The sequence below is a fragment of the Hordeum vulgare genome, chromosome 3H, assembly GCF_904849725.1.
Source record: "Hordeum vulgare subsp. vulgare chromosome 3H, MorexV3_pseudomolecules_assembly, whole genome shotgun sequence".
NCBI lineage: Eukaryota > Viridiplantae > Streptophyta > Magnoliopsida > Poales > Poaceae > Hordeum > Hordeum vulgare.
The window spans coordinates 415,378,114-415,391,565 of NC_058520.1; the positions used below are offsets into that span (position 1 = coordinate 415,378,114).

The 13,452-nt window shown below is 46.6% G+C and overlaps 1 protein-coding gene across 5 annotated transcripts; it reads right to left on the reverse strand.

Annotated features, from left to right (window-relative positions):
* Positions 1-4,413: 4,413 nt before the first annotated feature.
* LOC123444037 lies at positions 4,414-8,314 on the reverse strand. 5 transcript variants are annotated; one of them, XR_006630935.1, is made up of 9 exons: positions 8,099-8,314; positions 7,045-7,922; positions 6,807-6,959; positions 6,451-6,663; positions 6,155-6,353; positions 5,897-5,959; positions 5,599-5,778; positions 4,848-5,022; positions 4,414-4,773 (listed from the first exon to the last, which is right to left on the reverse strand). XR_006630935.1 is itself a non-coding variant. In XM_045120635.1 (8 exons), the coding sequence occupies exons 2-7, from the start codon at positions 7,858-7,860 to the stop codon at positions 5,645-5,647; spliced, it is 1,578 nt and encodes a 525-aa protein (XP_044976570.1). In that variant the 5' UTR covers positions 7,861-7,922; positions 8,099-8,314; the 3' UTR covers positions 4,414-4,806; positions 5,599-5,644. The 5 variants fall into 5 exon arrangements, 3 of the variants coding, with proteins under 3 accessions (XP_044976570.1, XP_044976569.1, XP_044976568.1); XR_006630934.1 differs by having other exon boundaries at positions 4,414-4,784; XM_045120635.1 differs by lacking the exon at positions 4,848-5,022 and having other exon boundaries at positions 4,414-4,806.
* Positions 8,315-13,452: the final 5,138 nt, after the last annotated feature.

A 13,452-nucleotide genomic window follows, 5' to 3' on the forward strand; every position in this document is an offset into this window, starting at 1 on the left:
TACGACACATGTACGCATGGCATACCGATATGTATAGATACATCGATGGCATCACAACATAACCATAAACATACAAGCTTTATTTAAGAGGCTCGGAAGAGCCACATACATAATATTACACATTAAGGGTCTCACGACCCATAATAGCAGTCATACAATACAAGCCAGCGGAAGAGTTATAAACTATCTGAGTACAGACAGGGCAACTAGTAGGCACGTGGCCTGACTATACTACAGAGCCGACGTAGGGCCAGATCGTAGCTGGGACACCAGCTACTCGTCGTCGTCGATGTCTACGAAGAACCCTCCATTAGGGTCATTAGCAACCTCTGCAACATTTATTAAGCAAACATGAGTACGAAGGTACTCAGCAAGACTTTAGGAGAACTAACTACTCATGCAAGGTATCAAAAGGTATTGTGGGGTTTCATGCGGGAAGCCAGCATTTGACTCGTGGCTAGACAACTTGCTTTTTGAAATTAGTTTTGACAACTTGATTTCTCGCACCCGAGTCCACTAACACCACAACAATACACTATCGTGGAATCATTCCGTCTCCATACGGAAATGCCGTCCACGACACTCACGCTTATCTTGACAATTTTATGAGTAGCCATTGAAGTTATCTATGAACAACATATGTCTCCAAGTAGTCCATATCCGCGGACGCGGCTATTCGAATAGATCATAACCCTGCAGGGGTGTACCTCGTCACACACGCTCTCGCCACTTATCGCCATGTGCACGTCATGCACCTCGGCAACCTTCAAGCGGAAGCCCAGCGAGGGAGTCGGCCACGACCGTTAACCACACTAGTACCTAGTCCAGGTTTATCGCCTATCTGAGAGTAACCCGTACGGAAGTCCGGCCGAGGTTTCCGCCACGGCCTCAAACGATGTGCGCAGGGTTCCCAAGCCCACCATCCGGATGCCACTTGGTACACCGTGCCACTGCCTACCGCATCACGGTCCACCTCTCAGGTCAGCACCATGCACGGCCTCCAGCATTACTATAAACACCAGAAACTACTTGCAACTCCTGGACCGAGTACTACGCGATTAATAGGCCGAGCGGGGTCATATTTCAGGGCCCAGCATGTGGTAGTATCTAGTCTTGGATTACATACACGGAACTCAGTTCCTAAGGACGGTTCCAATGAAACAACCCGCCATGTACTCCTACACAGCCTTTCACCGGTACCTTTACCAAATAAAGTTCAACACACAACCTTTGCTCACCGAACACATTCCACATTTCTGTTCATCTCCCAGATGACAGACCATACACAACTCTAAGCATATCATGCATAGCAGGATAAGGCACATCATAGCTCAAGCAACTACCAGGTATGCTAGGTTGCAAGGTTCGGCTATTTACTGTGACAAGGTTAAGTCATGCAAAGGAAGTGAGTCCAACTATCGTGGCAAAAGCAGTTGAAGCATTTGATCCTAATGCAATAAATAGGTGCAGGAGCAAGAACATAGGAGTTATCGGGATGATCAAAAGGGTTGCTTGCCTTGTTGCTCAGAGGAGGAACGATATCCGTCAGACGGATATTCGGTGGAATCCGGGGGTGCGGAGCCTACCGAAATGGATGGCAACATTCAATAACAATCATATGCAATCAAAATGATGCATGAGCATGGCATGAGAATGCAAAGTGATAAGTTATTATAATCAAGATGTTTTAGGTTTAGAGTTGATTTGAATCACATTCGAATAGTAATTCAAACGGGTATTCTCGGATACCGGTTTAATTGATTCGACCTGATGCTCAGATCAACCAAATGTTAACATGCATGAAATGTCATGTTATGGTACTGATTTATATCTAGGGCAGTGTGTGATCATTGCATTTATAATGAAATTTGGATATTTTTTGCAAATTCCATTTATAAAGTGATTAAAGAATTGAATTATTCCTTATTTCATAATTTAGGGTCCTGTAACTTTTTCAAACATAGTTGAAAATAGCATAATCAGAATCCTTGAATTTTTCTGATACTTTTTCATATATAATTTATTTTCATTGGAGTTACAGATTAATTTCTATGATTTTTGCAATTTTTAGCAATTTCCTGAATTAGTTTTAAACTGGAAATTCCATTTATTGCATCAGGCTGACGTCAGCAGGTCAGCCGACCTGTTCAGGTCAAACCTGACAGGGGGGCCCCACTGGTCAGCCTCTCTGGGACTAATCCCGCGCTGACCAGCCCTAACTGAGGTTTGACTTGGCCTTGGGCCCACTTGTCAGCGAGTGATTAAGTCACTAATCGGCTGGGTTAGCTTGCCACGTCAACCTCCACCGGCGGCGAGGTCGTCCTCGCCGGCGGGGAGCCTCCGGCGACCACCAGCACGGCGGAGGGGCTCGAAAACGGCGCACAGGGGGCCAAATGCTGCGCGGAGAGCACCAGAGGAATGACACGTCTCCCGCAGCTTCATTTCTGCGCCTAGCCGGGGCTGATCTGGCCGGAGATGACGCCGGCGACGAGCTTGGCGGCGGCCAAGGCTCGGGCGTCATCGGGGTCTTTGAATCAGAGGGATCTACGCTCGGTTCTTAGCTGCTACGGCATCTACGCGTCGTCCTGGAGCTGTTGGTGCCCTCGGAAGGACGAGCTGGACATCGGAGGGCTACCGGCGACGAGCGGCAACGGCGGTCCTCGTCGGGCTCCGGTGAAACTAGGGCTAGAGGAGGGGATCGACGGGGAAAACTTAGGGGAAACGACCGCATGCTCACAGGGAGTGCAGAGCAGAGCTTAGACGGCTCGGGGAAGGCCTGGGGGCGACGAATCGACGGGGGAGGTCTGGCGGCCGGAGGAGGAAGACGACGGCGTTGCGGGCATTGCAGGGCTCGAGGAGGCTTCGGCTTCTGCAGAGACGACCAGGGCGACGAGGCGGAGCTAATGGCGTGCTCTGGGAGGGGATCCTATGGCCAGGGGCACGGGCAGCTCGAGCTCGAGCTCGGCTCTAATGGCGGCAGCAGGGAGAAGGAGGGGATCCGGGAGGAGGGGAAGAACCGAGGCGGGGAATGGATAGAGGAAGCTCTGGGGAGCTTATCCCCGTCGTCGCCAGTGCGAACCGGCGGCCAGGCAGGCACGCAGGTGCGTGGCCGCGCCGGAGGAGGCGGCGGCCACCTCCTGCTGCCTACTGGCGCGAGGGAGGGGACGAGCGGGGAGATGGGCCGGGCAAGGCTTGGGCGACAGGTAAGTCTTTTTCCATTTCCTCTGTTTTTGTTTTTCTGTTTTGCTAATTATTGTATTGCTAATTAATTGAGCTCCAAAACAAAAAGTAAAAACTATTTTAGACCTCCTGAAATATTTGTTATAATATCCCCACTCATTTCCAAGGTTTTCAACATTTTTGAAAAATTATAGTTTCTGATTTCAATTTTTAAATTTGAAACCAGTAGCTTTTGCATTTATTTAAAATGCTTAAAGTGTCAAGAAAATAGTTTTCTCCAATGCTCATTTACTTTCATGATTTATCAGAAAGTTTGAACATTTCTTGAGGCCATTTTGGGTTCATTGATTTTGAACTAGTTGAAATTTCCTTTATTTGAAATGGTGGCTAGGGTTTTGAGTTTTTCCTTTGCCACTTTGTTGTTTTTGTTGAAACTTCTTAGATGCAAATGCAAAGAAGACATGAGCACAATGCTATCTTGCTTAAGGGTTAGGGATGTGACAACGACAAAGGACACTACCTGGGTGACGGTATCTATCATCAGTGGACCACTATTGTCAAGACAATACCCAACCCTGTCGGAGAGAAGAGGAAAAGATTTGCCCAAGAGCAAGAGAGTGCTGGGAAGGATGTCAAGCGTGCCTTTGGTGTTTTGCAATCTCGATGGGGCATCATTCGGTATCCTGTTAATACCTGGAGCACGCAGAAACTGTGGGAGGTGATGTCTGATTATGTGATCATGCATAATATGATCGTAAAAGACGAGCCCCCAGAACGTCTGTACGATCAAGAGTTTCAGTTTCAGGGTGAGAATATTGTGCCAGAGCATGGAGGAGCGGCAACATTTGAACAGTTCATGCAATTTCATAATTTCATCAAGACATGCGTGATTGGAAAACTCACGTGCAACTGCAAAATGATTTGGTTGAGCATACGTGGACTCATGTTGGCAACCAATAGATTTATCTTTTTTTATTCATTTGCAAAACTATGTGAGACATTTTTATTTTTATTCGGCTTGTAATAACTATGCTATTTTATTCGGTCCAAATTATGTTATTTGATTAAAACTATGCAAATTCATGCAAAATAGGGCGGCCAGACGGCACATATGGGTCGGCGCGTTGAGCGCGCTGCCGACCCATATCTAAAACAGGACGGACGCCGATCCAAACGGACAAAAAGCGGACGAAATCGTCGTCCGTTTGGGTCGCTCCATTGGAGTTGCTCTTATACTGTAAAATCAGTGGATATCCTGATCATGCAGTTTTAGCTTAGCTTTACAAAGTATGCTGTCCATTCTCATTGCTTGAATCTTCACAGCACGTCTTTCATTACTAAAAATAGCAATGTTGAAGTCAACTTGCAAAACTATGTTGTGCCAAGTTAATCTCTTCACTTGTGTTTCCTGTTCTTCTTTTCAGCCTACTCAACAAAATGCCCGTGCCCACCGATCTTCCTATGCATCTGCAGACAATGATGGTACTCCTCATCTGCGCATCCTAAGCAGCAAACTCCTTGTGTTTTATGGTCAATGTAGTCCCAGTCTCACAACATTGTCTTTTTTTTTCTTCCTAGAGAGTTTGAGTTTGCCTGCAGAGGAGCTGATCCAGAATGACGATCCAACTGAAGACAAGAACAAGGAATAAGTATAATATGCACCGTACTTTTTGTAGGGAGAAATCGCGGTTTTGCTGTCATGATGCCAAAACTGTTGCCTTGTCAAATAACCAGCACCGGTGCTTATAGTATGCCTGAGGTTGAGCTCTGCAGTTTTAGCTGCGGTATATCTGGCTTCTTCCACATTCAGAAATGCCTGAACCAGCTAGGAATGAACATTTCCTGATGGTGGTGGTGTAGCATGTGTAAGAAGAAAAGAACAACAATGAAACTTCAGATCTTAACAACACTTTCAATCAACTGTGACTTGTGCTGGTTTATATCTAATGGAGCAATAATATAACATCATGTCTAAAGTGTGCAACCCCAAGAAAAAAATAATGTCGAAACCAACTCCCATAAAATGGTAATTGAAAGCCTTCATAAACTTGGTATGGAAGTGTTGAGACCGAAAAGAATATAAAGATATGTCTGATGATGGCGGACAGTGCATTAGTGAACACAGAATAAGCCTCAATCATGATGACCATGGTCCAAAACTTGTGGAGAGGTGTTGTGTTAGCAATCTCAACGGGACATTGGCAAGTGCATAAAAGACTTGATTGGTTAAGCAACTCAGGGAGAAACATGTTAGCCTGACTAGAGTCACCAAACGATCGCTTAAGACAGTATGCAGCAACCTAAGCTGTGAACAATCAGAGTTCACATATATCGTGCAAGTTGGTGATGAAAGCCTAAGACACTATACTACGAAGACATCTCTAGTGACATGAGGGCTGCTGATCCAGTGTTACATACAGCGTGAAAGTCGATGCTGGACGCAAAATAAAGACCCTCATCTGGACTACGGTGCAGCCAGGTTGATGTCAACTTGTAAAGGACTGCGGGGTAGACTGTTGTTAGTTGAGCATCCAGGTATACTTGCTTGAAGGTCTGTTTCAACTACAGGCTGGTTCACCCGGATCTTCTTGTGATGTCCTACCCAAAAAAGAGGTGTCATGAATTGTGACCAAGAGATAAGATAATTTGTATCCTATGTCATGTTTTAATAATGGAAATGGACCATTGTCTGAAATTTGCTGTGTACAAGCTCTACCTGCTCCAGTGGACCCAGGTGCATCCCGTTTGTGAGAGAGTGAATTCTGCTCGGTTGAAATCTCTGGTACACCCAATGAGAAAAAATAAATCAGTAGGGGGGGGGGGGGGGGGGGGGGGCTAACAGGGCCCCAATAAAAAAATCAGGATTGACGTGTAGGTGTGCCAACCGTGTTTCCTTGAGAAGCAAAGATGTTGCTTGCTAGTTATGCAAGAGGGGGTGGAAACCCTGAAACAAAAAAGCTCTAGTGCTTCTCACCATGAATTGTGTGCGGCGACCTCAGTAAACAATCGGTTCGCCCTGCCGCTCTGCAGCAACAGCGGTTCTCGGATATATAGCCAAGAAGCTTGTCCGCAAAGGTAGACATCGCCACTTGGCAACTTCGCTTAATTTCAGATATATTTTCCATCATGTGTGCATTATGTTCTTCCAAAATGGTCATAAGCGGGTGGTCTGCCTGCATTTTGCACTATTAGTTACATATAAACAGAAGGCAGCGCAATTCGATGTAACATGAAGAAATCACAACTAATAATAAGAAATTACTGACTCACAAGTGACGGGTATTTTGATCGGAGATGGTTGGAGAGATCTTCTTGTCCAGTTTCAATGAAGCTGCTTCGTAGCATGGGAGTAATTGGGTTGTGTTGGTGCTTTGTGCCAACAAAACCTGGGGCATGATGGGGCAGGTCAGAAGCTACATCTGGTCGGTGCGTGTGGCTTTCGTAGTGGACTCTGGAGTAGCAAACATCTTGAGCGCGCCTAAACTGGCATGTAAAACAGGAAGGGATAAAAAATGTGAACGTGCACATGACCACTGCATGTGTTCAGTTACTGAACCGCACACAATTCTGTCATTCTGTGACAGCACATACTGTATGTATGCAAATTTAAATGGAAGAAGTCTCACATTGGCCCCAGCGAATGATGTATCTCCGTCCACGTTGGTAGTGATCACTTCTATCATCTTCTTAATGGACTCGTAGTCAAAAAGACTAATCCTTGGTAGATGGTCTTTTGTCTTGGAAAGTGGACCAACATCAAGATTGTCCAAGTAGAATACCTACACGGCATTTGTACATTCAAATATTATGGTCTGAGCTGAACAAAATTATGAGAATACACAAACAATAGGAAGAAACAAGGACCTGAAGAAACAGGTGGCAGCCAACAAGATGTACAGTGATGTTCCGGTTGCGGATGTCAGATTTCAACTTCCCAACAGCTCTGTTCAAATGCTCGAGCACATAAGCACACCAATTAAATTCTTTAATTTGCGAGATATCATTGAGTGCAGCCCAGAAATCTATGGTGATGTAGTCATGCTTAGTGGATGGAGCCAACAGGTGCCCAACAACAAAAATGACAAAGGCTATCTTGAAGCAATCTATCCGGACCTTGCTGGAATCTGCATTGATATCATCTCTCAGGAGATAAGCCTCCGCGGCCTTTAGACTATGTGCACCTTTACTCAAATACGCAGAAGCTCGGATGAACTCCTTGCAAGCTTCGGACGGCTCGGTTGTATCGGGGCATATCGATCTGGTGCCGCATGGCAGACTGAATACCTTCTGGACATCATGGTCCTGGATCTGCAGAACCCTCTGCTCGTCTATTTTCAGTGCACTCGACTCGACCTCGACTCTTTCCATTAGCCACGCGCTGAATTTCAAATTCAACTTTGCCAGCATCTTGATCCCCAGCATCCCACCAAAGCCGATCTCCTCGACCAAATCCCTCTTGAATTTGTTGAACTTGCCCACGAGTGAGCACACCTTCTGCACCGAAATCCTTGACGTGACAGAAGGTGCGGATCCAGGAGCGCAGATTGCTTCCCCTGGATCAGCATCCGCTATGTCGGCAGCTCCGTGATCCCTGCCGCTGTTCTCTGTGGCTGTGGCGGCGTCTCGCTGATCTTGTTCCAATGTGGCATGCGGTGCCGCCTGGTCCAGTGGCGCCACCATGTGGCGAACTAACTAACAGACAGCACACAGGTAAATTTCGCTGACTCCTCTAGAACAACGCGCTGCAAAAAAAAAGGATATACGAGTGAGCGCGTGATCGATCCATTGGTTTGAAGTTTAAACTAGCTGATGACGGAAGGAGGAACTATGAACAAATGGAGAGAGCGCGCTTCTCATGCCCGGCAGTAAGAACCTAGATTCGTAAGACAATGGGCACCTGAGTGGGAAGGGGCCGTACCTGGCAAGGCCGCAGATCGCGCCGGCGTCTCCAAATCACTACCTTGAGCCGGCGACCACCCCTCACCAAGTTCTCCGTAGCGCAATTGCCATGGATTGCGAGCAGATGAGAGGGGTTTGCGAGCAGGGGCGTGTGGTGTGATGGAGGGTGGGTGGACAGATGGGGGTTGGAGAACCACCGTAATAATTGTTACGGTGGGTGCCGGAAATTCACTTTGGCATATGGGAGCATATGCTCCTACCATTCAAAAAAGCATTTCAAAATATCAAAAAAATTAAACAAAAAATGGAGGCATATATCTTGATATTCTTTGTTTGTGCGTTTAGTTTTGCGGGAAACCGTCATTTTTTGTGGCTTGTGTAAAAAACATAAATCAATTTATCGTGAAAAGCCATTTTTAACATTGAAATTGTTTTTTAAATGGGCAAAAGATTTGCCACGTGTATTAATCAAGAGAGAATAGATTTTGTGTTACAAAGAAACCATAAAATACAATTAAAAATCACTCTTCCGGCATGATGGACCCTAATTTCTTAGGTCTGGCGGCGACCCAAAATGATGCCTCTCTTTTGATGTTGTCGTGAATAACTCTAGGTGGAGCGGCCTTTGTTGCCGAAGACGCGTGTTTCTCTCGTTCCAGATCATTCACGTGGTGAGCATGGTGAGCGAGGCCATGGCCTTTCGGCTGGGGACGGAAGCATCGGTCAACCCAAGCCACCAATTTAAGGTGGAATGCCTCAGGGCCCAAGTGGAGGTATCAACATGAATGAGTTGCAGCCCCGCCTTGATCAAGCCCCATAGACGAATGGTGAACCGGCATTTGAACAAGAGATGGCCAACCAAGTCATTCTAACGCATGCATAAGGGGCATGTGACACAGTTTGGCCAACCACGCTTTGCCAATCGATCCGCGGTCGAGACTCTGTTTTGGATGGACACCCAAGCAAAGAATTTTACCTTGTGCGGAGCCTCGATTTTCCACACTACATGCTCCAAGGGAGAGCGAATGAGCCCAAGAAATTGTGCTTTGTAGGCGGACAATGATGTATAGAGGCCACTAGCAGAATGCTTCCAAACAATGTCGTCGTCAATATCCTCTTGTAGGTGGAAATCCTAAATGGTGACCCAAATCTTGAGAAATTGCCTGAAGTGCTCTATGGAGAAACTGGACGACATCTTGATCTTTTTAACCTAATCACCATCCTTTAGTCCTTCCCTAACCTTCCAATTCTTCCTCATTAATGCCGCGTAGATGAGAGGGGCCATGTCCACGGGTTTGCGGTTTTGCACCCACGAAGAGTCCAAAAAGGGAGTGCGTGCACCATTGCCCGCGATAATAGTTGAGGAGGCATAGAAGAAGTTGTAATCTGCATCACTGCATGGGTTGCCCATGCCAACCCACATCTTAGTTGGCTCCTTGCACTCAAACCAAATCCAGCGAAGCCTACGCGCCCTAGCAAATTTCTCCATGTTTCGCACTCCAAGAACCCCATTGGCAATTGGGCGGCAAACGGTGTCCCAATTAACCTTGCATTTGGCCCGGTGATCTTGTTTGTTACTTCCCAAAGGAACGCTCGCTCAAGTTAGTTGAGATTTTTGAGGGTATTTAGAGGGACGACGAGCGCGTTGGGGAACGTCGCATGGGAAACAAAAATTTTCCTACGCGCACGAAGACCTATCATGGTGATGTCCATCTACGAGAGGGGATGAGTGATCTACGTACCCTTGTAGACCGTACAGCAGAAGCGTTATTGAACGCGGTTGATGTAGTGGAACGTCCTCACGTCCCTCGATCCGCCCCGCGAACAATCCCGCGATCAGTCCCACGATCTAGTACCGAACGGACGACACCTCCGCGTTCAGCACACGTACAGCTCGACGATGATCTCGGCCTTCTTGATCCAGCAAGAGAGACGGAGAGGTAGAAGAGTTCTCCGACAGCGTGATGGCGCTCCGGAGTTTGGTGATGACCTTGTCTCAGCAGGGCTCCGCCCGAGCTCCGCAGAAACGCGATCTAGAGGAAAAACCGTGGAGGTATGTGGTCGGGCTGCCGTGGAAAAGTCGTCTCAAATCAGCCCTAAAACCTCCGTATATATAGGTGGGAGGGAGGGGACCTTGCCTTGGGGCTCAAGGAGCCCCAAGGGGGTCGACCGAGTCCAAGGGGGAAGGTTCCCCCCCCCCCCAAACCGAGTTGGACTTGGTTTGGTGGGTGGGAGTCCTTCCTTCCCTTCCCACCTCCTCTTCTTTTTTTTTCTCTTTGATTTTCTTTCCTAGGCGCATAGGGCCCTTTTGGGCTGTCCCACCAGCCCACTAAGGGCTGGTGTGCCACCCTCAAGGCCTATGGGCTTCCCCGGGGTGGGTTGCCCCCCCCCCCCGGTGAACTCCCGGAACCCATTCGTCATTCCCGGTACATTCCCGGTAACTCCGAAAACCTTCCGGTAATCAAATGAGGTCATCCTATATATCAATCTTCGTTTGCGAACCATTCTGGAAACCCTCGTGACGTCCGTGATCTCATCCGGGACTCCGAACTACATTCCGTAACCAACCGTATAACTCAAATACGCATAAAACAACGTCGAACCTTAAGTGTGCAGACCCTGCGGGTTCGAGAACTATGTAGACATGACCCGAGAGACTCCTCGGTCAATATCCAATAGCGGGACCTGGATGCCCATATTGGATCCTACATATTCTACGAAGATCTTATCGTTTGAACCTTAGTGCCAAGGACTCATATAATCCCGTATGTCATTCCCTTTGTCCTTCGGTATGTTACTTGCCCGAGATTCGATCGTGAGTATCCGCATACCTATTTCAATCTCGTTTACCGGCAAGTCTCTTTACTCGTTCCGTAATACAAGATCCCGCAACTTACAATAAGTTACATTGCTTGCAAGGCTTGTGTGTGATGTTGTATTACCGAGTGGGCCCCGAGATACCTCTCCGTCACACGGAGTGACAAATCCCAGTCTTGATCCATACTAACTCAACTAACACCTTCGGAGATACCTGTAGAGCATCTTTATAGTCACCCAGTTACGTTGCCACGTTTGATACACACAAAGCATTCCTCCGGTGTCAGTGAGTTATATGATCTCATGGTCATAGGAATAAATACTTGACACGCAGAAAACAGTAGCAACAAAATGACACGATCAACATGCTACGTCTATTAGTTTGGGTCTAGTACATCACGTGATTCTCCTAATGACGTGATCCAGTTATCAAGCAACAACAACTTGTTCATAATCAGAAGACACTGACTATCTTTGATCAACTGGCTAGCCAACTAGAGGCTTGCTAGGGACGGTGTTTTGTCTATGTATCCACACATGTAAATGAGTCTTCATTCAATACAATTATAGCATGGATAATAAACGATTATCTTGATACAGGAATTATAATAATAACTATATTTATTATTGCCTCTAGGGCATAATTCCAACAGTCTCCCACTTGCACTAGAGTCAATAATCTAGCCCTCACATCATCATGCGAATTACATTGTAATAAATCTAACACCCATACAGTTCTGGTGTTGATCATGCTTTGGCCGTGGAAGAGGTTTAGTCAGCGGGTCTGCTACATTCAGATCCGTGTGCACTTTGCATATATTTATGTCCTCTCCCTCGACGTAGTCGCGGATGAGGTTGAAGCGTCGTTTGATGTGTCTGGTCTTCTTGTGAAACCGTGGTTCCTTTGCTAAGGCAATGGCACCGGTGTTGTCACAGAACAAGGTTATTGGATTCAGTGCGCTTGGCACCACTCCAAGATCCTTCATGAACTGCTTCATCCAGACACCCTCCTTAGCCGCCTCCGAGGCAGCCATGTATTCCGCTTCACATGTAGAATCTGCTACGACGCTTTGCTTGGAACTGCACCAGCTTACCGCACCCCCATTAAGAATAAATACGTATCCGGTTTGCGACTTAGAGTCGTCCGGATCTGTGTCAAAGCTTGCATCGACGTAACCTTTTACGGCGAGCTCTTCGTCACCTCATACACGAGAAACATCTCCTTAGTCCTTTTCAGGTACTTCACGATATTCTTGACCGCTGTCCAGTGATCCACTCCTGGATTACTCTCGAACCTACCTGCCATACTTATGGCCAGGCTAACATCCGGTCTAGTGCACAACATTGCATACATGATAGAACTTATGGCTGAAGCATAGGGGACGGAGCGCATATGCTCTCTATCTTCATCAGTTGCTGGGCACTGAGTCTTACTCAATTTCGTACCTTGTAAAACTGGCAAGAACCCTTTCTTGGACTGTTCCATTTTGAACCTCTTCAAAACTTTATCAAGGTATGTGCTTTGTGAAAGTCCTATCAGGCGTTTTGATCTATCCCTATAGATCTTAATGCCTAGAATGTAAGCAGCTTGTCCTAGGTCCTTCATAGAGAAACTTTTATTCAAGTAATCCTTTATGCTCTCCAAAAGCTCCACGTTGTTTCCAATCAGCAATATGTCATCCACATATAATATTAGAAACGCCACAGAGCTCCCACTCACTTTCTTGTAAATACAAGATTCTCCAACCACTTGTATAAACCCAAATGCTTTGATCACCTCATCAAAGCATTTGTTCCAACTCCGAGATGCTTGCACCAGTCCATAAATGGATCGCTGGAGTTTGCACACCTTGTTAGCATTCTTAGGATCGACAAAACCTTCAGGTTGTATCATATACAACTCTTCCTTAAGGAAACCGTTAAGGAACGCCGTTTTGACATCCATCTGCGAGATTTCATAATCGAAAAATGCAGCTATTGCTAACATGATTCTGACGGACTTAAGCATCGCTACGGGTGAGAATGTCTCATCATAGTCAACTCCTTGAACTTGTGAAAAACCCTTTGCCACAAGTCGAGCTTTATAAACGGTCACATTGCCGTCAGCGTCCGTCTTCCTCTTAAAGATCCATTTGTTCTGAATAGCCTTGCGGCCCTCAGGTAGTACTTCCAAAGTCCACACTTTGTTCTCATACATGGATCCTATCTCGGACTTCATGGCTTCTAGCCATTTGTTGGAATCTGGGACCACCATTGCTTCTTCATAATTTGCAGGTTCATTGTTGTCTAACAACATGATTGATAAGACGGGATTACCGTACCACTCTGGAGCAGCACGTGGTCTCGTCGACCTGCGTGGTTCGACAGAAACTTGAACCGGAGTTTCATGATCATCATCATTAACTTTCTCCTCAACCGGCGTCGCAATGACAGAGGTTTCCCCTTGCCCCGCGCCACCATCCAGAGGGATGAGAGGTTCAACAACCTCCTCAAGTTCTATCTTCCTCCCACTCAATTCTCTCGAGAGAAACTCCTTCTCGAGAAAAGCTCCGTTTT

What these genes read in the sequence shown, in the direction of transcription:
- LOC123444037 (XM_045120635.1), bottom strand. Translation starts at nt 7,860, where the DNA reads ATGGTGGCGCCACTGGACCAGGCGGCACCGCATGCCACATTGGAACAA. An exon ending in GCTGCCACCTGTTTCTTCAG is followed by an intron (nt 6,960 to 7,044) that starts GTCCTTGTTTCT and finishes AATGCCGTGTAG; the next exon opens with GTATTCTACTTGGACAATCT. An exon ending in CATCATTCGCTGGGGCCAAT is followed by an intron (nt 6,664 to 6,806) that starts GTGAGACTTCTT and finishes TTTACATGCCAG; the next exon opens with TTTAGGCGCGCTCAAGATGT.